We start from the raw sequence: 24,821 nt of genomic DNA, 5'->3' as shown, positions 1-24,821 counted from the left end.
CATATCTAAATTCCCAGATCATAATGACAGATTACCAAGCAACACAGACACTGGAAATGATGAGCTCAACACACACTCAGGGGTCATCTTAGAAAAAAGACTATACAGAGGCCTGTTGACCACACAACTAGTATAGACAATTGTCATTTATGAGTGACACTATTAAAGAGGATCCATGTGTCTTCAGTAAATAGTCTTTTGTCACCAGCACATTATGTCCATGTACAGTTAATTTCTAATTGTACAAATGCAAGATTGCTTTCATAATTGAGCATTTGGGAATAAAAGTATTTCAGACATTTCATTTGGAACTTTAGATATTCCTAAGCAAATATGTAATATTTATATTATTCATTTTTTACACCCTCATATTTGAAGTCGAGCACTTATTATGCACAAGGCACTATACTGATGTTCCCTTGAATATATGCATATAAGAAGAAATAGCCCCCAATGATTTAATTCTCATTTTAGAATGAATGTGTTGCTAACATGCTGGTGCTGTTACCCAGTGGATGTGTTCACCAAACAATTAGTTCCTACCAGCTCATGACCCCCATCTTCATCGAAGTCCTCCTCTATCCCATCAGTCATCTCTTCTCCATCCGCATCTTGCCCTCCTTCAGCAGGCTCCTCTGTAGAGTGATCTGCATTCTCTGACACACATTCATCTTGGATCAGCTCTATAGTCTCTTCCAACTGTTTCTTCTGAGCTTCTAGGGGGAAAAAAGCAAATGACTACTACCTTGACTTGCTCAGGAGTCATTTGGATAAACCATGAAAAACCATGACTGGGTAAACTCTGTATGTTTTAAGGCATGTTAGAAGGTAAGGTAATATTATATTTTCAGTTGAATATGTTAGATCATGTAAATTGTGTACACATGTCTATGGGGGTTTGCATGTTAGCATATTCATTATTTAATGGAATTAGCAAAAATTAGGGAATCTAAATGGTAGTAGTATATAAATAAAGATTTATATAAAAACATGGATCTTTCTTACTCCTTTATTTTATAGGCAGTCCTTTTTAAGAGGGATATTCTCTCTGAAAGGAAAGCATCAAAAACAAAGGGCAAAAATCATGTATAAGATAGAAATTGTTCACTCAAGGAAGGAGAATAGAACAATCTTGTTCTAGAACAAACCTAAGGGAATCTTACTGATAAATTCAAACCTAAGGGGAAAAGAGGGGAAAAAAGAGTCTTACTGAGAACAAAAGTACAAAAATAATTATGTTTTCTTTACCTGACATATTTATGTGAACAATTCTCTGAAATTTAAAGCCTAAATGATGTTGGCAGATGTGATTAACTGCAATGGTTAAGAGCATAAATCCTGGTGTCAGACAACTAGGTTCCAAGTCCAATGTCACCATTTAATGGGTTTGTGATGCTGTGCACAGGGGAAATGATACACCCTTTTTGAGCTTCAGTTTTCTCTTTCCTATGATTAGGATGAATGCTTCTCAGACTTTCAGGGTTTGTAGCAGTAAATCAAACTGTTAGTATAGTGACTTGCCAATAATAAGTGCTCGACAAGTGAAGCCACACACTTCATTTACAGGATCCCCTCTAATTGCCAGGATCTGCGCACTGCATTTACGGAAGCCCACCTGACGGAAATCATGCTGATGGTGCAGCAATTATTTCCCCTGGTGGTTGGTTTTCATTTCCTCTAAAAGTATCAGGATGCACTGGATATTGAAGAAATGAGATCATCTCATGCTTCTCCTTCTCTAACTTATTCCCACGTATTTACAACTATCTTAAAAGTTGGGTGTTTCTATTCATTTGGATTATTGTTATTTTACCAGAATATCATTCCATCATTTGATTTGAATTTTAAAAGATGTTATATTTTGAGCTTATTTGTTGATGTTTTACGGCAATAAAGATGATTTATAGAGTCAAAAGAGTCTGGGCTCTTCATTCCTAATTTTTTTCATGATGCAAGTTAGAAGAAAAATAAGCATTGATTATATAATTTTTGACTCAGCATAAAACTTCAGATATGAGTAATATGTGAGTCAACAAATGCTGATAAAAATATGTATAAATTAGCAAATATTGTTCCTGTAAGTTGTTAATAATAATTATTTAAGTTAGTAATAATAATTATTTCTCTAAATAAATGTGTATCTATGCATTTTTACATTTTACTGCTTCAGATAATATAGTTTGTTGAAACTAAGACAGTAGGATGTGGTATTCCCTGGCCCTACTATCAGAGGACAGGATTTCATTGCTAGTTCAGTTACCAGTGGAACTATGGACTTTGGATTTGAGACTATATTTTGGGCTTTTGATCAGGTGATTAAGCACATTAAGTCACTCTTTTCTCATCTATACAAAAGTATTTATAAAAATATCTACCTCTGGGATTTGCTGTGAGAATGAACAAAGCTTATATTTTGGAAATAGTTTGCAAACCATTCAGGACTGAATAAATGTGTACTATTATTACATACAAAAAGGAGACAGTGTGCTCTTCATTGTGACTGTGTTGAAGTCTCAACAATAGTAACAATGGTGAGCACAGAACAAAAGGCCTGGTCATATCAGGGAGTGACAGTGGGAAAACTTGTGGAGATGAAGCTTTGTTACAGAAGAGGAAAAGACCTGGTGGATTTAACAAAGGTTAAAAATAATTACAAGGGTCATCCTTGGAAAATAATTGTTATGATTTGGATATGAGGTGTCCCCTGAAAAGCTCATGTGTTAATACAGGAACATTCAGAGATAAAATGATTAGTTTATGAGAGCTGTAATTTCATTAATGGGTTAATCCATTTTATGGATTAATTTGAATGAACTCCTAGGTGGACTACTATAGGCAGGTAGGGTGTGGTTAGAGGAGATAGGTAACTGGGGGTGTGGCCACAGACAATATCTTGTCCTTGGCTTCTCACTATGCTACCCTGGCTGCCATGAACTGAGAAGCTTTTGTTACCCACATCCTTCCACCATGATTTGCTGCCTCACATCAGGCCCAAAGCAATGGAGTCAGCCAACTTGGACTGAACCTCTGAAATAATAAGCCTCAACTAAACTTTTCCTCCTTTAAGATGTTCTTGTTGTATAGTTTTGGTCACAGTGAAAATAATCTGACTAACAATGAACAAAACCTGGGCTTTTTTGATTTTCTCTTAAAGGTATTTATTTCATATACATAGACACAAATTATATATTCATGGATGTTTTCCTACCAGTTTATTAGCTACATATTTTTTCTTATAACAACATGACTAATATAGCAAGTAAGTAAATTCTGCTTTGAAGCCTATACTTTTTATCTTCATGTATGTGTAAAAGTGTACTAATGGAAATAAGTAGAGTAACGTAAATTCTTCCCTTTTCTTTGAAGTCTATGTAACTTTTAGCACAAGATTCCTAGGAAATCTATTAAGTGGCTATTGTAAAATCTAACCAAGATTTTTTTTCTAAATCTAGAAAATTATTATCCAAATTGAGTTGGAAAATAGTGAGTTAAAAAAATTGGTTAATCTAAAGAAGATGACCCAGGTATCTAGATTAAAAGGAAGGGAAATTAGGAAAGAGATACAGAGATACAAAACCTCCTTAATTTAACTCCTATTGAAAATTGTAGGCGTTACTCATTTCCTTTCCATGTGTCATTTGCTGTCTATGATTCCCGACCTTAGACTAATCTACCCACACACCTATGACCAGCATCCACTGATGATGGACTGACTACCTTGAACACTAAGAAGGTCTGAATTTTATGACATTAATCTCACCTCCTGCTCTACTCTGTTACCTCTACTATGGCTGATCTTATGGACTAAAAAAAGCATTTGGCTACTCTGGGTTTGAGTCTCCACTCTTTCTTCTAGCGGTGCTTTTTGTGCTCATCATTTGGTCTTCTTTATAGTTTAGATCACTGTGTTGCTGTTCAAAATGTCCCAGCTATCAAGACCTCGTGTTAGTACTTCACAAAACACAGAGGTATGGAGGTTTGGGATTGGACATTGTAATTCTGTGTGGTAAAAAGTGTTCTGAATTTTATAATTTTCCTAAAGCCAAACTTTTTCAACATAGGCCACGATATTTATCATTTCCTTATGACACCTAAGTGTGTTGTTGAAGATTGACATTTATTAGAAAGTCCTTTGGTCTGGCATACCCAATCCCTCTCTAATGATTTCAGAAATATTTATTTTTAATGTTGAAAAATAATATTTCTTTTTTTTTTCTCTAGTAAAATCTCTGGCCAAGAAAGCATAGCAGATCTTCAAAGAACCCATCTAAGACCAGACTTTGAAGAGGCATAGTCCTCATTTGGCTTCATCTATCAATTTGTTTCAGTTATCTTCAAAATCCAAGCTGACTTTTCTGTCTTCCTAGCTGAATATAATTCCTGCTTCTTTGATCAACCAAAGCCCCAATCAAATGCTGTCTTATAGGATGTTGTTGTTTCACCATTTTCTTATTAGAGTTTAAACTCCCTGAAAATCTGACCTATTTCCTTACAGGGTCATAGCCACACTCAAAGGGGACAATACAGATGCCCATCTTTTGCAAACAGACAAGAGCAATACAGTTTAGTTATGCAGAAATATTTTGATGTGCTCTGTACCCCTCCCTGAATAATTTACACATAGAAGAAATAAAAAAAGGTATTAGAAAGAATTCAGGAAAAGTGTCCATACTTCTGCTAATAAATGGTCCTATTAACTGCAGTTTTCTTCTATAAAAGCTGAACATAAAAATCACCTTTATTTTTGAAGAGTTGTTATGCTTTGGAATGAGGGAAAAGATGTGAATGTGCTTCTAAACTGTAAAGGCCAAGCAAACATATTAATAAAAGGCTCAAAATAGTTATTGTGTTGAATCTATGTTGATATAGACAAATTATTCACATCAAAATTACTCATCTGTATTGATCTTTAAGGATACATTACAAAGATAATTTTGGCTTTGACATGACCTCTTGATGTCTATGTTTAGACAATCATAAAGTATTAAATTGCTCTCTGTTTTTTGCATTTACATACAACACACATATAATTCTTTTGATAGTATAATTTAAAGGCAGTGGTGTGTTAATACTTTCAAATGCAAAAAATCTTGTAAGTTATCTTTTTCATTTGTTCATTAACTTGAAAACTAAATGCTTGGAAGACATTATCTGGGTTGAGGGGAAAGAAGTTTTAATTATAATCGTAATTGTTTCTGGTAATTGTTTTGTAAGAGTTTAACAGAAATATAATCAGCCTGCACTTTGGTAAATGTAGTCAACATAGACTGTCATCACCTCACTGGGAAATGTTGTAATCACTAAACAATGATGGATTCCATGAATAAAATCACACATGAAAGCACATATTGGTTTGTAGTTTAACAAGAAATTTTGATCCAATAATTATTTTGCTGAAATCAAAACAAAGCAGCTTATTCTATTTTTAATGAATATCTAATTTTACTTCTATTTGAAATGAGTAATATTGCTTATTCATTTTATACTGTATAACATTGTTTTTATCTGCATAATTCTACTTTGTATTATGTGAATGTGTGACTATAAGTGTGCTTGTGTTTGTGTGTGTATGTGCATTTGTATCTGCTACCAGAGCTTCTCTGGGGCAGAAATATTTTTATTTGTCTTTGTATCCCTGGTGGCTCCTAGCTTCATGCACAAATTAAACATTTGCTGAATTTATTCATGAATTGTGTTAAATCAAATAATGAAAATAAATGTTGAAAATTTTTCCATAAAGTCAAAATAACAATTAAATTTGTCATCATGCTAGAAAAAGTATGAACCCAAAGAGAAGTTGAGAGAAAACCTGCCAGACATATTCTATAGGAAAATCCCATGAAGTCAGAGTGAAATGTGAGGTCTGAGATTTTCCTATACGAACAATATCCATGATTATATTGACACTCTTCAAGTGCTTTCGGAAGAAGGGCTGCTTTTGAATGGTGGTATCTTTTGGGGTCTCCATTGGCTGCTTTAAGTCAAAGTGATGTATGCCATAGCATTTGTTTTGTGAGTGGAGATGAGAGTTTGCATTAGATTTATTTATAAAAAGTGGATTAGAATCTAAAAAGCTGGAAGTTTATGCCTAATACATAACTCTAATACTATATAAATTATAAATTACACAGAAAAAGAGGATTATAATGACTGCAAGTTAGTGAATGCCTATAAAGTGCTGACGTTATAGGCATCAACTTTAGTCCTTGCAATACACTACAGTATAACCTTATTTATCATTTTATATACAGGGAAACTGAGGCATAATTAAGTTAAGAAGGTGCCTATGGTCACACAATAATAGGTGCAAGAGTTGGAATTTTACCTTAAGAATTCCTGATTCTATTGTCTGAGCTATTTTCTAATATATCTCTGGAAAAAAATGCCTTATTCACGCCAGGAGAATGCTTTGAATTTCTTCAATAACCAGACAATATTTAAGTTCAAGGATGAAGAAGTCTGTTTAGTTAGGGGCACAGGTTTTAGCTAACCAATGACTATCTAAGGAAAAAAAGAGCAAATGACAGGTATTTCTGTTTAAGGGGAAAATGCCCAAGGCTTTAAAAAATCATGAAAGGAAAGAATTTGATATTAAATTTTAATCCTCATATTCCAATATTCTTCTGCACATCTCATTTCTACTTCAAAAGCTATATATGATTCAGAAAACAAGTTAGAATTGTTGGGATTTATGTTCAAAGCATTTTTATTAAATTGAGTTTGCTGCATAGCTATTATCATTAATATAACTCTGAAAATTGGTTGAGTTGGCAATTAAGTTTTTTGACATGCTGGCTTAATTGCTAGATAATTACTAGCTGAATTGTACTTAGCAGATGGTTGGAAATAATGTTGATATAAAAACAGTCCTATTATTTATTGCAGCCAAGCTAGTATCCTGGAATCACTGTTTTTGAATATCAGTATAAACTGTATTTTAAAAATAATTTGTTACGACACCTGCATATAATATGAATTGAGTTCAATGATTCTAATAACTTCCACTTAGAGATATGCATTTTATTATGGATGGTGTTACTTTGGATGGTGCTACTAACAACCACATAAATACATTTTAGAAAAAATACATAGGAGGAATGCTTTTAGATTAAAACATCAGTTACCTAAGTACATGCTTTGAGCATATAGCCTCAAAGTTGTTCACATGAAATGTTCCGGGTTGTTGAGGTGTCCACAAATTCAATACAAAATAATTTCAAAAATTACTAAGATGCTGTGCTTATTTAAATCTTGCCATTTTGAGAGAGATATTATTTTCCTTTTTTATACATTTCATAAAGTCTTTTCCAAATTTCAGGCAGCGGGTACACTGAAGTGAGTCTCTAGTGGGATGTGAACCTGTTTCCCTCTTGTCTGGAGCCTTTGATGTTTTAGTAATGTAAATCTACTTGCCATAAGGAAGATGAATTGGAGAGGAAACAAACTAGAATTGGAGAGACCAGCTAAAAAGGCAATGCTTAAGGGAATGAAAATGTCCTAACTGATTTGTGGTGATGGCTGCACCACTCAGTAAAATTACTGTCATTGAATTATTCTCTTGAAATGAGTAAATTTTATTCTATGTAAAATATGACTCAATAAAGCTATTAAAAATAATGTGAGTCTAACAGACCATGTGAGAGAAGAGAAGCATTTATGTACTGGCAGCAGCCTTGGAATAGAGAGAAGGGGTAGAGTAAAAAGATATCCCAGGTAAGATTTGGAGACACAAGCTACAGCTGGAATAGATGCTGCTGCTGAGGTTGGCAACTTGATTGATAGAATTTATGTAACAGCAAATCTGACAGAGACAGGACGCAGACCGAAGAGTATATTTAAATGGGAAAGTGAAGAGAAAGAGTTCAATTTCAAAGAATGTAATTGAGTTAGTTCCAAAATGACTTTCATGTTCCCCTCTATTTGATTACACTGTAGACAGGTTTCTTGCTGGTCACAGGCCTTCTCAGAAAATATTTACTTTAGAACACTTGAAATTTTAAGTTCTTTTTCTGTCCATTTGAGGTGTGTATCTTTTAACAACCTACAAACATTTTCCTTAAGTTCAAGGAGCCATCTTTTTGACATACAATCATCAAGAAAAAGAGGGCCTCATTCTTTCTTTGTTAAGAGCCAATTAGCAAACACAATTTCCCTATCACATGGAATACCCCCATCCCACTCCCTTTTTGTCCTCCAATAATTTTCCATGAGCTCTTCTAACACTAGAAAGTCCCCCTGTCTTTTATGGGTGACATTCTAGCTCTTTTTTTTTTTTTTTTGCAAGTCTTCAATAAAATCCTCCTGGCTGTGTTTCATTAAGTGTCCTGAGCAAAATTGCTTTCACAAATGAGGAATAGGTACAAGAGGGATAGGTCTCCAGTAAGCCCTTGGATAAATTTTGATCCTGTTGCTGAAGATGACTCCATTTTTTTTTTCTCCCTTAAACTTAGCTTCTTTAAAAATATATGATTTTTTGTAGTTAAATATTTCTATTAGGATTTTGTAGTTGAATAATTCTATTATGGAAAATAGCACTCTGCTTTTCCTATCTGATCACCGTACAAACTCCTTAAAGACTTTTTACTCACTTGGCTGATGCTTTTAAAATAGGCCCTCGAGGATTAGCAAGGATGGTGGAATGTGATAGACATCATTATCCAAAGTACATGTATGAAGACAAATTGGTGTCAACATAATTCATATACAACCAGAATTATGAAAAATTGTGCTATATATGTGCAATAAGAATTGTAATGCATTCCACTGTCATTTATTTAAAAAATCAATAAAAAATAAAATAAAATAGGCCCTCACATTGCTCAATGACTTGGCTGCTTCTTGACCAGCTTCATACATTATCTGTTGACATTACTTTTAGGAAACTATGGATTCAGGTATTGGTCCTACAGTTGCCACTCAGTTCTCATATCCCTAGAATGTAATAACGTAAATCTGATTAGATCAGTTTCCAGTTTTTGCATAATTTGAACTATGGAGATACTTTGCACAGCTAAATTGTTATCATAAAATGAATAGTTTTTCTTTCCTGAACAATAATTTACTTTATTTAGAATTAGAAACTGCTTAGGAATAAAAAATTAGTTCCCTACCATTTCTTTATGTATTTATGCAAATTTACCCCTCCCTCCCTCAGTGTGTAAATTTCATCTCAACCAATTTACTCTCCTACTCACTAGTTATTCAATCAAAGTCCTTGTCTTATAAAGGTGTTCCAGAGCCTGCAAGAAGTTCTGGTCTGGACTCATTTCCTTCTAGGTCTTTTGCATAGCTTATCTTCTGGAGAGTCCCTTCACCACCCACCCTTGGATTCCTTACTTTAGAAAAGCCATGCTTCCCTCTTTCTTAGTTTTCCTCCTTGTTTTGGTGAAGTGCATTTCCCAATACTTTTCACAGAAAGGGTGCATTAAAATAATTAACTGAGACAGCTTCCATGCCTTTGGTTCCTATGGAAGTAAATGAAACTCAACTCAGAGAGAATGGACACAGCCAAGGAAAACTAAAGCATAACTAACCAGGAACCACCAACTAAAGGGACTTTCCACTATAAAACATCATGTTTTCATTGCCTTGTAGCGTTTGGTGTGGCTGTTGAAAGACTCCATGCTAAGGCTTTCTAATTCCTACTTCTTTATATAAACACTGTTCTCTCCTTCCTCTCCCCTTTAATTTTCACTGGATGTTTATAGAATCTTCTTTTTGTTTCCCTGTTCCGCAATATTACAATTACATGCTTGGATGTACATCTATTTTCAGGTATCTGGTGGATCTTTTTAATCCGGTTAACTATTTCCTTCAGTTTCATTTTTTAAAATATTTTTTTTTAGTTGTCAGTGTACCTTTATTTTATTTATAGGTGGTGCTAAGAATTGAACCCAGTGTTTCACACATGCTAGGCAAGCACTCTACCACTGAGCTACAACCCCAGCCCTATTTCCTTTAGTTTTGATATTTCTTTTTTTCCTGAAAAATTCTTTTAATGGTACTTCTCCTTTTATTTCTGGAATCCTGTTATTCTGATATTAATCCTGTAATTTTCATATTCTTTCCTTCCTATTGTCCATCTCTATTTTATTATTTTATTTTCTGGAACAGTTTCTCCAATTTTGCATTTCAATCCCTGTATTGAATTGTTTATTTATGTTATACTAATTTCTAAAAGCTCTTTAACCTGCCCTCTAAATCCTCAGTTTTATAGTTTTGTGTTCTTATTTCATGAATATAGTGTCTTCTCTTATTTCTCTCAGAGTATTAATCAATGTTTTTTCATGTTTTTAAGTTTTATTCTGTACAACTTGTTTCCTCATTTTTTTTGGGGGGGTGGGTTAAAAGTATTTGTTGTGTTTCTTCTATTTGGTGATCTCTGTTTTCTCACATTTACAGTAGAGTATTAAAACACTGCTGTTTTGTAAGATAGAAGGATACTTTTTCTGTATGTGACCTGTTGAATACCTCTCTGGGAACTCCTGGATTGCTCATGTTCCCAACTAAAGACTCTTCCAGCACCTGACCCAGTGATCTGACAGCTGAAGGTGAGAATGCTTGGTATTTCTATCATAACAGTGTAAACTTTCACTTTGCCCCCAGTTTTCAATTGCTCTCAAATTTGCTTGTTATCTACCTGCCCCAAAGTCATTGAAAAAAAATATGGTACTATGAAACTTGAATTCAGGGCATGCTCCACGTCCTGTCATGTCTTCTTCTTCTTTTTTTGTTTGTTTGTTTGGGGGATTGAATTCAGGGGCATTTAACCACTGAGACACATCTCTACCTCCCTTTATCTTTTATTCTGAGACAGGATCTTGCTGAAGGCCTCACTAAGTTGCTGAGGCTGGCTTTGAATTTGCTATTTCCTGTGGTGTCTTGTTTCTGGTCCTTCATTTTCCTCCTGTTCCTACATCTATGCTGGAAACTTTCATTATCAAATGACTAATAGTATATTGGGAAATGAAATGTGTACAGAAGAGCCATGATGAAGAGTCAATACTAGCTACCAATTAATTCTCAATGAATTATTAAAATGAGTGCTCCCTTAAGTATATAGGGGGAATTTGGATACATTTCACTCCATTTTCCATAATGTAGTTTTACCCCTTTCTATTCAACTCTGATTTCTTTCTATAAACCATATAGAATATGATTATCCTATTTCCATAAATACAGATGCTATTCCAGAGACAATTTCTAAGAGAATGAAGTTACAAATTTTAAATACATTTATTTTTTTCATACCATGTTAAAATAAGAAAGACATAAACATAAAAGGACCAACTCTTATCATTCTAAAAGCAACTGTCTTGACTGGGAAAATTTAGACATGTGCCAAAGTAAGATGACAGTTTTCATAAAGCAAAAACTGAGGTTTGAATTTTACTGTTACATATATAGATGATCTTCTAAGAAAATCTGTGGAAAGTATTATTCATTACAGGAAACTGGAAAGTATAATATGTTAGAATAAGGATCACATTTTTCTCTTTGAGGTGATTTATATTTAAATGAGTTCTCCATAATCCTTTAAACTGAAGTGCAAATTGGTTATCAAAGTCTTTTGCTGTAAGGGTTGTTTTACATAATAATGAATTTCACACAAGTTCCTCAAAGGGAAATATTGATTTAGGCAACATCACAGGATATTTCGGTTACAGGAACACTTGATTAGTGCCACAAAAAGCACATAAAAACTTTCCAAAATCTAAATTTCTTTACTAAGAAGTGTAGGCAGTATATTTTTTCTCAGTATAAAAATATATTCATCATAGGAATTTTTAGATAGAAATGATAGATAACGATTTTATCTATCATTTCTCATCTATATTAACTTAGCAAATATTAGTGAGAATCTATTACATGCTTGTATTTTTGTAAAAATGAGCTGATTGAAAGTTCAGGTAAAATATCTGAAATTGTTGAGATCAGAAGAGTTTCATACTATTTTAGATTTTGGAATGTTTGTATAGACTTTTACTGGTTGAAAATCCCTAATTGTAAATTCTGAAATCTGAAATGCCCAGAATTTCAAAATTTTTTGAGCATAAAATCAGTGATTAAAAAGTTTCAGATTTCAGAACATTTTGAATTTTGGAATTCAGATTTTCAAATTAGGGATGCTCATCTTGGAGTAGTAAATATTTGCTTAAATTTGTGTGTGTTGGTACTAATCCCTGATAACTCCAGTTATTAAGTCTAAAGCTCTGGTTGGTTACCGTGCTGTACAGTTTACATATGCTACTTAATTCATTTCTCACAATGTAAGGTGGTCATACTATTCCTCATTTTATAAAAGAGAAAACTGAAATTCAGGAAGTGGTCGGTGAGAATTTAAACTTTTTATTTCATGCATCCACTTTCATGCATCCACTGACTTCTGGCTTCTTTTCATTCTTGAACCCTGTAAGGCTCACCACCAAAGAGAGCTCTGATCCTCACCTCCATGATGAGTCAAAAACCAGCTGACTCTTGTTCTCTCCAGTTGAAGGGCTGGAGGTTTCAGTCAGTTCTCATAATTTAGATGCTACCTGACTAATGCACTTTAGAGAAATACTGGGACCAACCCCAGTGGAAAATGTGAAATTAAGGTAAAAATTGGAGGGCACTGGATTTGGTCACTAGACTCAGGTCTATCACTAACTAGACATGTGACTATAGAAAAGTTAATTTACCTTCCAGAGCCTTTGTTTTCTCTTCTGTGAGATGTGGAGGTGGGATTTATGAATGACTTTTAGAATCGTTTGTTTATTTATTTATTATTCTAATTTGTTATATATGACAGCAGAATGCATTCCAATTCTTATTACACTTATAGAGCACAAACTCTTCCAGCAAATTAAGACTTACATGGAATATTTTTTAATGTAAATTTTGTTTTATTTATATATGATGGAATCTTGATATACAAAAGCAATACAGGTAGAGTTGTGCTGGTTGGAATAAGGGTTGGACTTGGAGGAGGCATAAATTTATCACCTCCTCTTAACTCCCACCTCATCTTTAAGGAGGCCTCTGAGATATCTAACGACTTATAGAACAAGATCATCAAACCATGGACTAGCTCTTTATTATTCCTGTTTTCATAGTCTGTGATTATTCAAACATCTGTAGCCACATAAAAAGAGCATTACAATTGTATACGAATGTAGCTAGTGTAAGATCTGATAATTCAAAGGAGATAGGTCTTTAAGTTGCAAAGGACATGATCAAATAACTTGACCATTGGGTGGTTAGCTGCATGCTGTTGTAGTCCATGTTCCTGAAATTTGGCACTGAAGTTTCATGGGGTGGCAGCAATGGCAGGAGTTGGGATTTAGAATGATTTTTGAAACCTGTTAAATTTTGCTCCAGTCAATTTATTGAAATATGAAAATTATTTTGGTCTGATAGCATTATTGGTTTTTGTTGTCTTAAAGTTTACTTGATATTAAAAATAAGCTTTCAATTATAATACAATTATTTCTGAGCATGCTATCAAAATACTTTTCCTTTTCATATACATGTTAGAAAAATTAGTTCCTGTTTTCTAAAAGTAATGAAATCATATCCCATTGTTGCAGTTCTTAGCTTAAAGACTTTGTGTATCTGTATTAAACTTTTAGTAAACTTAGCAAGTGTCTCCCCGGGGCTATAGTGTCTGTGATTGATGGTTTCATTGGTTTAATATCAACCTGTCTGTGGCCACAGATTCTTTTCACTTACCTGCCTCTGCCTTCTGCTGCTTCTCAATCTTCTCCAGGCGCCCTAGCAAGGAGTCAATTTTAGTTTTGATCTGGGTTAGTTCTTTCTTGATTGTCTGTAGCTCGTCTGATTTCACTAGAAGGGGGAGAAGGAAAAGAAAACAACAGAACATCAAACGTGCCACTGTTTGATTAGAACACAACTCAAGGCGCCCCACGTTTTCACAAGACTGTCAAGTTACACAGGATACTTTTCAATTTTATCAGCTCCTGGAATAGTGGAAAACAGTGCCATTTAATAAATGGGGATTCTCAGTGTTATAAGTAATTGATCCTGAAACTTTGAGGTTATACAAAGGGATAACAAAATCTAGAAATATTTTATAAAATAACTAAATAATGCCAAAATCAGTTCTGGAGAATAGGAGAAAAAATCTGTATTTCAAGGTAGATTTGGCATAAGGAATGTTTAAATTATCACCGGTATGCTAATACTACTTTGAGGCATTACATTGTAATATATATTTCTGCAATCAATGATAGTTTAAATCCAGCTCTTTGGGTATTGATTGAAACCAAGATAGAACATTAATCCTCTAAGGAAAATGTCATAGATGCTAAAAAACTCTTTAATTCTAATTTGCTTCTTTCCCCATTCTTTCTTTTAAAAATCAGGCAATGAATAGGTTATGCATAAGGTTTTTAAGTCCTGGGGCTTGATGGAAAGAAAATCCACAGAAGTTCCCATTGACATATATAGCATTAGTTCCTATTCTAGATTTTCAGTGTTTTGTCTGGCTTCAAAGACAGAGAATGGGGACTAACATAAAACTGACAACTTCTCATTTGGCCAAGTGCGGTTGTTAAAAATGGTAACATTCTCTCATTGCAAACTATAATAATGATTTTATAAAGCAAAAGACAATCTCATATTTAAAGGATAATTACATTTTTATAAACAACAATAATTATTTATTAACATTATTAATATAAATATTTATATTAAATTGCATTGTCCTTATTTTGGTTTTCTGAGAACAATGGGCAATTTCACCATGACTCTATAGTAATCAGAGATGGAAGATTTTAAAGTTATGACTATTGTAGAACAACACCTGCCTCTGAGCTTTCATTTAGTGGATTTATAATGATCTCAGCAAAAATATTACCCAGCAAAGCAATTAGTGTTTAGCTTGATTGTCAAGTCTTCAGGAATTCTGAAAGCCAAAATCCAAAGAAAATATAATCTATTTGCTTGAAATAAAGATTTGTCAATTAAAAATATGTGAAATAGTATAGGTGATCTATTATGCATCATACAATTTAGTCTCAAAAGGAAGAACAAATGTTTCCAATATAAAAATGAGAAAATGCTTTCTGTTTTAAATTTTGATTTTTTTTGTTAAAAAAGCAGTTTTTAATTTTTGATGCAAAGTAGTTTACAAAAGCAAAACTGCAAAAAATAAGAGCCCTCCGGAATATTTCTATTTATGTAGTACCAAAGTGAAATAAAACACAGTTTAAAATAGAGAATCACTCTTTATGTCAATTATTTCAAAGACATCAAAATACCATTGTTGAATTGCAGCTAAATTTGAAAAACATCATCTGTCACAGTTGCAAATCGATCCTGCTTTGAAGAATGATACTCATTTCCTTTGATGGAAGTATATCATGTAGTTTTACTTAAACTTATCAAATTTAATAGAAAACATTTTATCTTATAATAGATTTCAATTTAGGAAAATTGAAACTGGCTGGAAACTACCAGAATATATTTCTAAGGGAGTGGAACCACTTCTCAGCCCAGGAACATAGTTAACTAATTTTAATTGATTTATCTCTCCCGAAAAGCACAAACTAATAAATCACCAATATTCCACATTACAGAAACTGTACTAGAAAATAGCAAGAAATCTGGACTCTAGATCTAGTAGGAACTCATAAGTGCCCAGGCAGCCAAGGTTTGGGTTTTGACTCATGTCTAGGACTCTAGGAAGACTTTTTTAAGATCAGAGACAGGTTATCATAAAATTGTGGTCTAAGTAGGTAATGTTACTCAAACTTATAAGGAAATCATCTCCTTTTCAAACAAGGGAATTAGGAGAGGTCTGTCGGTTCTTTCCTCTTACCCAAAAAAGTTACTGAGATGAGTCTCCAGGTCTGCAGAATGCCCAGCTCCTTTCTTGGAATGGAGATCAACAACCACTTATCAAGGTCCAGAAAAGTGGGCTTTAGAAGCAGTCTTGGCTGCTTCTCCTGGAAGTTGGCTCCTTATTGCACTTCAGTATCTCAGTGCTGCCCTTGAAAGAAGGTCTGTACCTTACTTGTTCCCCAGTTGGCTGCAGTTCTCTTTCTACTCTTCTTTATTTGGAGGTCTGTTTTTTTTTTTTTTTCAATTACACCTGGATTCCCGATGGAATTCCTGGAATAGGTCATCTCTATGCCTGATGTACTGCTCTTTCTAACTTGTCTGTGCTTTCCTTTTCATTTACCCACTGCACAGTGGGTTACATTAAGTCATTGACTGTTTTTACTTACTCCATTAAAATAGGTGTACATTTTACAACTATATATTTCTAAACTTAGAATTTTAAAAGTCTTTGCAACTTTGCTTTCTGATATTTTCCTCCCAAAATAAATGTTCAGGATTAAGGAGATCCTAGGTCCAACACAGTCCTATCCATTTTTATTGCACTCTTGATTGGGATTCCGCCTTTGGTCCATTCGCATAGAACTCTCAAAGAAATACTCATAAATAAGGTTTGGTTTTTAACAGGAGATTTCTGGAATATCTCCATTTTCTATAGAAAAAGATGATAAGCACAAACCAACTAAATTATTTAAACTTGGACTCAAGGCCTGCTCAAAACAAATCTTTCATTTTTTAAAAAATTGTTCTTTTTGGATATACATGACAGCAGAGTGTGTTTTGACATATTAACAAATCCTTCATTTGAACAGAACTGTTCAGTATTCAATCAAATGTTATATAGAACCAGATCAACTAGTTTACATCTATGTTCCCAGGGGAAATCAATTGTAAACAATCAGGTTCAGTTAAGTGTGGGAAACCATCCATGAAATACATGAGGATCTTCTCTCACCCTGAAGCCAAGGAGCATTAGGCCTGGTACTGTGAACCATCCATGGCTCTTCCACAGCATCAGATTGCCCAATGCACATGACCTTCCTCATAGTAGCTCTGGAGATGGGCGTAACCACTGAACAGCCCACCTTAAGCCTTTTTTTGGAGAACATTCTGTAGAATCTCTCTCATGTTTTCCCATATAAATAGAGCAGGTGTGGGCGCCATTTTGTCTAGAAACTCCATCCATACTATCAGCTTGCCTGTCCTGCCCCTGCTTTTGCAATTACTTTCTGTGTTCTATGTTTTTTTTTTTTTTACCATTTTATTTCTCTTAGTTTTTATTTATGAGCCAGCCTATTCCACTAAGGGGAACTCCATTCCCATCGGAGTTAAGTCTCTTCATCTCTTTAACTTCTCCCCTGTACCTTACAGGATCATTATAAGAATTTAATAAGACAATAAAGCTAAACCACCTAGTGCCACATCAAGACCACCATTAGGTTCAATAAATGATGTAAGCAGAAACTATTATTATTTGTGTTATTGTTATTTTCTATTATTTATTCTATTATATAAACATGCCATCCCAGCAATGACTATTTCTCGCTTCCAAAAGGTGTCTATGAAAATCCTACTCATCTTTCAGGACTGAGTACGACTTTCCCTTCTTATGAATACTACTTAGGAATGCTTTCCCTTCTTATGCACACCTATTGCTTGTTGACTTTTCTATCATCTATTTTTCATGTTAAATCATAACTTCTTTGAGTAAAGCTCTCCTGATCAGGCATTCATGAATCTCAGAAGTCATGCTGTATGTGTTTTGATAAGTCCTTCTCCTTTTATTGATTATTGAGGCTCCTGATGCTGATCATGAGATCCTGGGCTTGAAGTCTGTTTTCCTTTATTTAAAACTAATATTAACAGGTTTAAGAAGAGCTCAATCAGAAGAGTGCTTCATGAAAACTTTATCTTTTCATAATAAGCCAGATTGCTGAAAAATTATTCCTGATCAATACATTTTTTTTCAAATTTCAGATGGTATCATGTTTTTAAAAGAAGGAATTTGGGGTCATTCATCTAAAACAGGACACATTAATGGATTGACCTCATCATAGACGCTTTAGAACCAAAATCCCTTGCGTGGAAATAGTGCATCCAATTCTCTCTTTTCTCTTATTTCATTCTTGATAGAACTTAGTCCAGTATCTTGAACACAATAAGCAATTAATAAAGACCAGGAAGTTTGTAGTTATATGTATGTGTAGCTAAGGTCCTCATGCCAGTTCCAAACAGAGCAACACATTTTATTGAAAGCTCTGTGTATGTGCCAGGGACTAAATTCACAAGACACCCATTCTAAGAGTTGATTGACTAAAGGACAGACAGGTGACCCGACAGGAAATTCAAAAGTAAATTCATCATGGAACTATGTCTTTACAACACAGTGCCTCAGAAATAGTCTGATGAAAGAAAATGAAAAGAAAACATGCCTCTGGCAAGCAACGCTTTGTATTTTTCCTCCAATTTCACTTGAATTCTCCAAAATCCATAAACCTCATCTTTAAGGATACATTGCATAGAGTATAGTGCCTTCATTTTTATAGAGTTTTAGGTAGAGTCAGGAATATTATTTGTAAGAACAAAATTGCATATTTTTAATCAGCTTGCTATTAGACATTTTTTTAAACAGTTAAAGCCCACTGATGCAGACAAACTAGCAGTTGGGAAAAGTTAGGTGCAATTATTGAAGATCATAAATTTTATAATTTAAACATTATGAATTTGAGAATTTGAGAAAATTGCTTTACTGCTCAGTCATCTCCAAACTACTGTCTCTTCCCATCTTCTGCTGGTCTTTCCAATTATCTGAGGCTCTGGTCACAATTATCGTTCACTCCTTAAAAGTAGTATGTGGTTTCAGACAACTATACATTATTGATCTGATCCATACTCTCATCTCCTCCATCTGGAAAACGTCATTTCACCTTTTAGTTGCCTATACTGTAAAGTCATCAAGCCTTGATCCTCTTCTTCAACAAGTTCATCCTCATCCTAGCCTAACTTCTTTCAAATGATACTTTGAGTTCCTATTTCTTTAAACATTTTCCTGACAAGATCGGGAACTACTCTAATTTTTTAACTCACGTGTCCATGTCCACCATATTTGCTCAACAATGTTGATGGAACACATTATTGTCAGGCTCTTTTCCAGATACTGAGGATATAGTGTTGAATAAGAAAGATAATAATGAAACTCTCTAAATTAAGAAACTCCCACTGGACTTGGTAGTGCACACCTATAATCCCAGTGGCTCAGGAGCCTAAGGCAGGAGGATCATGAGTTCAAAGCCAGCCTCAGCAATGGCAAGGCACTAAACAACTCAGTGAGACTCTGTCTCTAAATAACGTACAAAATAGGGCTGGGAGATGTTGCTTATGGTTGAACCCTGTGTTTAATCCCTGGTACCACCCACCCAAAAAAGAAACTCACATTAAGAATTAAAAAAGACAATAAACAAATATGTACACTATTACAGAAATAATACAAAAAATTGCAAGTGAGGGAAGGCATAGGTTCAGGTATGAGATTTGCCCTTTTATACATAGGGCAGTCAGGAAAGTTTCAAATGATAAGAGGATACTTGAGCAAAAGTTTCAATAAAGGGAGGAAATAGCATGGGGAAGAACTGAGTTGGTGGGATGAAACAGCATATCAGGCAGAAGAGCAGTAAACACAAAGTGCTGAGCCAGACTATATTTGGGATATTTAAGGCAAAGAGCCAAATGTGGCCAGAGTAGAATGAGCAAATGAGAGAAGAGAATGAGAACTTGGCAGATAAAATGGAGACGGAGAAGAGGGAGAGTGGGCATGGTCTTGCTGGTCAAAGTTAGGACTTTAGCTTTTACTCTGAGTGATACAGGGCACAACTTTATATTTGAAGAGCACTGTTCTGATTTGATATTGTGAAAAGACTATAGGGTGACAGGGAAAGAATCAAAGGGATCACAAAGAAAGCCATGAGAACAATTCCAGGGAGAGATGATGGTAGGCTGGCTTGGACCAAGGAGTTAGAGTTTTAGTGGTGATAAGTAGATGGATTCTGCATAGACTTTAAAAAGAGTGAGGGCACATAATTGGAAGGATGTAATAATCATTTGCTAAAATAGGGAAGATTGCCAGAAGCTCAGGCTTCTGGGGGAAGATTCAAAGTTTTGTTAATTTTGAAGTGCCTATTAGTATCCAAACAAAAGTGAAAAAGGAAGATGTTGGGTATCTGAATATGCAGCTTATGGGAGAAGTCTAAGGTAGAAGAATAAATTTCAAGTTTCCAGTTAGAGATGGCATCTTGATTTAATATTCAGGATGAATTTGTCCTAGGAGGAATATACACATATGTTACAGTATTTTAGAAGACATCAGTGATACTATCTTCAGAAAAACAATGTCTTATTCTTTTTCTGTACATAAATTCTTCAACAAAAAACGTAACACAAAATTATGCACAAAAGCAAACATACTGTCATATAAAAATAATTTGTTCTGTTGAGTATAATTCTGTTTTGCATGATTATAGAGGTTGAGTTTAGAATTACTAAACAAGATCAGCAAATTGATGAATGAAATAAAAATGAATTTCTTAGAATAAATTACATTAGCTAGTTTTTAGGCAAGAATGACATTAGAGGAACTAGGAGTCTAGTTGCATCTTACAGATAATCTTATATTATTTTTCCCAAAGTATTACTATAAGACTTTTGTTAAAAAGAAGAAGTTATATTAAATAATTTCAGACTTGCTCTCTCTAAAGAGTTCACTGATTTGGTGATAAATGTTATTACATTCTGATACAGTCAACAAAAATGATGATTGTGCCTTTTGCTGCAACATGAGATATAATCTAAAAAGGAAATTAGACACAAGGGATGATGCCATCTGCCTATATAAAAACATCCATGCATCTGATTTATGTGGTGAAAAATATTTCAATTTATTTTAATCACCTTTGGGTCAAGTCTATTCAGAGACAAATACTCTTCAGCTAACTGTCCAGCTCAGTGGTTCTTAACAGAGGTGATCGTGCCCTGTAGGAGACATTTGGAATATCTTGAGACATTTTCTTTTGTGCGTGACAACTTGTAATGCATGGTGCTACTGGTATATAGTGGACATTTGGTCTGTTAAACATTCATAAACACAGAGGATAGCCTGCAACCATCATGCAAAGAATGATCTAACTTGAAAAGTCAATGGTGCCAGGCCTTAGAAACTCTGGACATTATGGTTTGAATGTGTCTTCCAAATATATTGGAATCTGAATCCCCAAAGTTTTATGCTGATGGTGTTTGGAGGTGCAGCTTTTGGAGGTAATTAGCATTAGATGAGGTCATGAGAATGGGGTGATCATGATGCAATTAGTTAGCAAGCTTTTTCTGTCTCCCTCTGTAATAGTCTCCTACCTGCCATGGCCCAGCAAGAAGGTCCTCACCAGATGCTGGACAGATACCAAAGCCATACTCTTAGACTTTCCAGCCTCTGATTCTATGAACTAAATAAACCTTTATCATATATTATGCTTAGAAAAGTAATTCAATGCCCCCCAAACCAAAGGCCACATGTTCTCTCTGATAAATGGATGCTAATCCATAATGGAGTGGGGTGGGGCATGGGGAAAATGGAGAAACTGTGATTGGGCAAAGAGGAGGGAGGAGGGAGGGGAAATGGGGGCAGGAAAGATGGTGGAATGAGATGGTCATCATTACCCTAGATGAATGTATGACTGCAAATATGGTGCGACGCTACATTGTGTACAACCAGAGAAATGAAAAGTTGTGCTGCAATTTTGTACAATGAGTCAAAATGCATTCTGCTGTCATATATACCTAATTAAAATAAATAATTAAATAAATTTTAAAAACACTCTTTATTCTTTATGTAATACTCAGTCTATCATATTCAGTTACAACCGCAGAAAATGGACCAAGATAGTGGTCTAGAAAATTATATACCTTTTTTTTCACCAACACCATCATGCTTCAGATCAACTAAGAAAACTTACAAATGTTTGCAACCCTAAGAACTTTAATAATAATTCACATTAGTTTTCTGTTACTCTACTTATTTTTTCAAGCCTTTGATACATTATTTAGTTCTTTCCTTTGCTATGAACTAAGGAACTATCTTATTTAATTTAGTCATTTCTAGAAAAAAAATGAGGACTACTGACTTCTTTAACGCATTTTTGAAAATCTTTGTCTTTATCAGTCTAGTTCATCTGTTTCTGCATCTGTCTCTTTCCTCCAATTAATATATTTCAAGGTGATTTTATATGCATAAGCTAATTTGCCAATCTTGCAAATAGTTTTCAAAAACCATAAATTAAAGGATTTTCAACACGCATAAATCAAAGGCATTTCTGTATATCAGGGACAAAACTTCTGAAATGGAAATGAGGAAAAACACTCCATTCGCAATATCCTCAAAAAAAAAAAATACTTGGGAATCAACCTAACAAAAGAGGTGAAAGATTTATACAATGAAAACTACAGAACCCTAAAGAGAGAAGTAGAAGAAGATCTTAGAAGATGGAAAAATATACCCTGTTCATGGATAGGCAGAACTAACATCATCAAAATGGCGATATTACCAAAAGCTCTCTATAGATTTAATGCAATGCCAATCAAAATCCCAACGGCATTTCTTGTAGAAATAGATAAAGCAATCATGAAATTCATATGGAAAAATAAAAGACCCAGAATAGCAAAAACAATTCTAAGCAGAAAGTGTGAATCAGGCAGTATAGCGATACCAGATTTCAAACTATATTACAGAGCAATAGTGACAAAAACAGCATGGTACTGGTACCAAAACAGGCGGGTGGACCAATGGTATAAAATAGAGGACACAGAGACTAATCCACAAAGTTACAACTATCTTATATTTGATAAAGGGGCTATAAGCATGCAATGGAGGAAGGATAGCATCTTCAACAAATGGTGTTGGGAAAACTGGAAATCCATATGCAACAAAATGAAACTGAATCCCTTTCTCTCGCCATTCACAAAAGTTAACTCAAAATGGATCAAGGAGCTTGATATCAAATCAGAAACTCTTCATCTGATAGAAGAAAAAGTTGGCTCCGATCTACAGATTGTGGGGTCGGGCTCCAAATTCCTTAATAGGACACCCATAGCACAAGAGTTATTTAACAACTAGAATCAACAAATGGGACTTAATTAAACTTAAAAGTTTTTTCTCAGCAAAAGAAACAATAAGAGAGGTAAATAGGGAGCCTACATCCTGGGAACAAATTTTTACTCCTCACACTTCAGATAGAGCCCTAATATCCAGAGTATTCAAAGAACTCAAAAAATTAGACAATAAGATAACAAATAACCCAATCAACAAATGGGCCAAGGACCTGAACAGACACTTCTCAGAGGAGGATATACAATCAATCAACAAGTACATGAAAAAATGCTCTCCATCTCTAGCAGTCAGAGAAATGCAAATCAAAACCACCCTAAGATACCATCTCACTCCAGTAAGATTGGCAGCCACTATGAAGTCAAACAACAACAAGTGCTGGCGAGGATGTGGAGAAAAGGGTACACTTGTACATTGCTGGTGGGACTGCAAATTGGTGCGGCCAATTTGGAAAGCAGTTTGGAGATTCCTGGGAAAGCTGGGAATGGAACCACCATTTGACCCAGCTATTGCCCTTCTCGGACTATTCCCTGAAGACCTTAAAAGAGCATGCTACAGGGATACTGCCACATCGATGTTCATAGCAGCACAATTCACAATAGCTAGACTGTGGAACCAATCCAGATGCCCTTCAATAGATGAATGGATAAAAAAAATGTGGCATCTATACACAATGGAGTACTATGCAGCAATAAAAAATGACAAAATCATAGAATTTTCAGGGAAATGGATGGCACTAGAGCAGATTATGCTTAGTGAAGCTAGCCAATCCCTAAAAAACAAATACCAAATGTCGTCTTTGATATAATGAGAGCAACTATGAACAGAGTAGGGAGGAAGAGCAGGAAGAAAAGATTAACTTTAAACAGAGACATGAGATGGGAGGGAAAGGGAGAGAAAAGGGAAATTGCATGGAAATGAAGGGAGACCCTCATTGCTATACAAAATTACATATAAGAGGTTGTGAGGGGAATGGGAAAATGAACAAGGAGAGAAATGAATTACAGTAGATGGGGTAGAGAGAGAAGTTGGGAGGGGAGGGGAGGGGGGATAGTAGGGGATAGGAAAGGTAGCAGAATACAACAATTACTAATAGCGCATTATGTAAAATTGTGGATGTGTAACCGACGTGATTCTGCAATCTGCATTTGGAGTAGGATTGGGGGTTCATAACCCACTTCAATCTAAGGTATGAAATATGATGTGTCAAGAGCTTTGTAATGTTGTGAACAACCAATAAAAAATAAAAATAAATAAAAATAAAAAAAAAGAGAATGCAAAACCAAAAAAAAAAAATTAAAGGATTTTGATGAAATAAATTGGAGCAATTGGTTATTCCCAAAATGGAGCATCCTAGAAAAAGCAATTACATATATGTGGATATGTGTGTATTCATAATACCAATACCAATATCTGTATTCATTATTTCTATATGAGAAAATAAATGAGAAAATGAAATGGAGAATGAATACATCATATTCAATAACTACTCGTTGATTGCTCACTATAATGAAATGCCATTCATCCAGCATTGCACTAGGGAATGCATATATATAATTTAATTTAATCCTTATTATAAATATGAAAAGCATGTGGTATTAAACTTGCTTTATGGATTAGAACTGAATATTAGAGATAAGTTATGTGCTTCAGATTGTTCAGCAAAGAGGTAACAAAATCAAGTTTAGGGAGAGCTTCCTGATTCCAAAGCTATGGTTTATGTTTGTTTGATTTTCCACCCCTCACTCCAGGTTATGGGCTTTTTACAGTGAACTGCCTTCCTGATCTTATGGAGTTTATAAGTAGTGGAAGAAAAATATGTAAAGACATAGAA

The 24,821-nt window shown here is 34.5% G+C and overlaps 1 protein-coding gene across 1 annotated transcript in view; it reads right to left on the bottom strand.

Moving 5' to 3' along the window:
* Positions 1-504: 504 nt before the first annotated feature.
* Positions 505-24,821, bottom strand: part of RALYL (RALY RNA binding protein like) — a gene marked incomplete at both ends in the record, with an annotated part of 341,755 nt that continues 317,438 nt past the window's right edge. The window contains 2 exons of the mRNA XM_081265866.1: positions 505-716; positions 13,711-13,824. Of these exons, the coding sequence (XP_081121992.1) occupies positions 505-716; positions 13,711-13,824 (326 nt within the window). The remainder of the gene's footprint in view (positions 717-13,710; positions 13,825-24,821) is intronic.

Source organism: Spermophilus citellus, assembly GCF_964194105.1.
Source record: "Spermophilus citellus genome assembly, chromosome: 14".
NCBI classification, from domain to species: domain Eukaryota; kingdom Metazoa; phylum Chordata; class Mammalia; order Rodentia; family Sciuridae; genus Spermophilus; species Spermophilus citellus.
The sequence above is the reverse complement of the archived record's forward strand: the minus strand, read 5'-3'. Positions and strand labels throughout refer to the sequence as shown.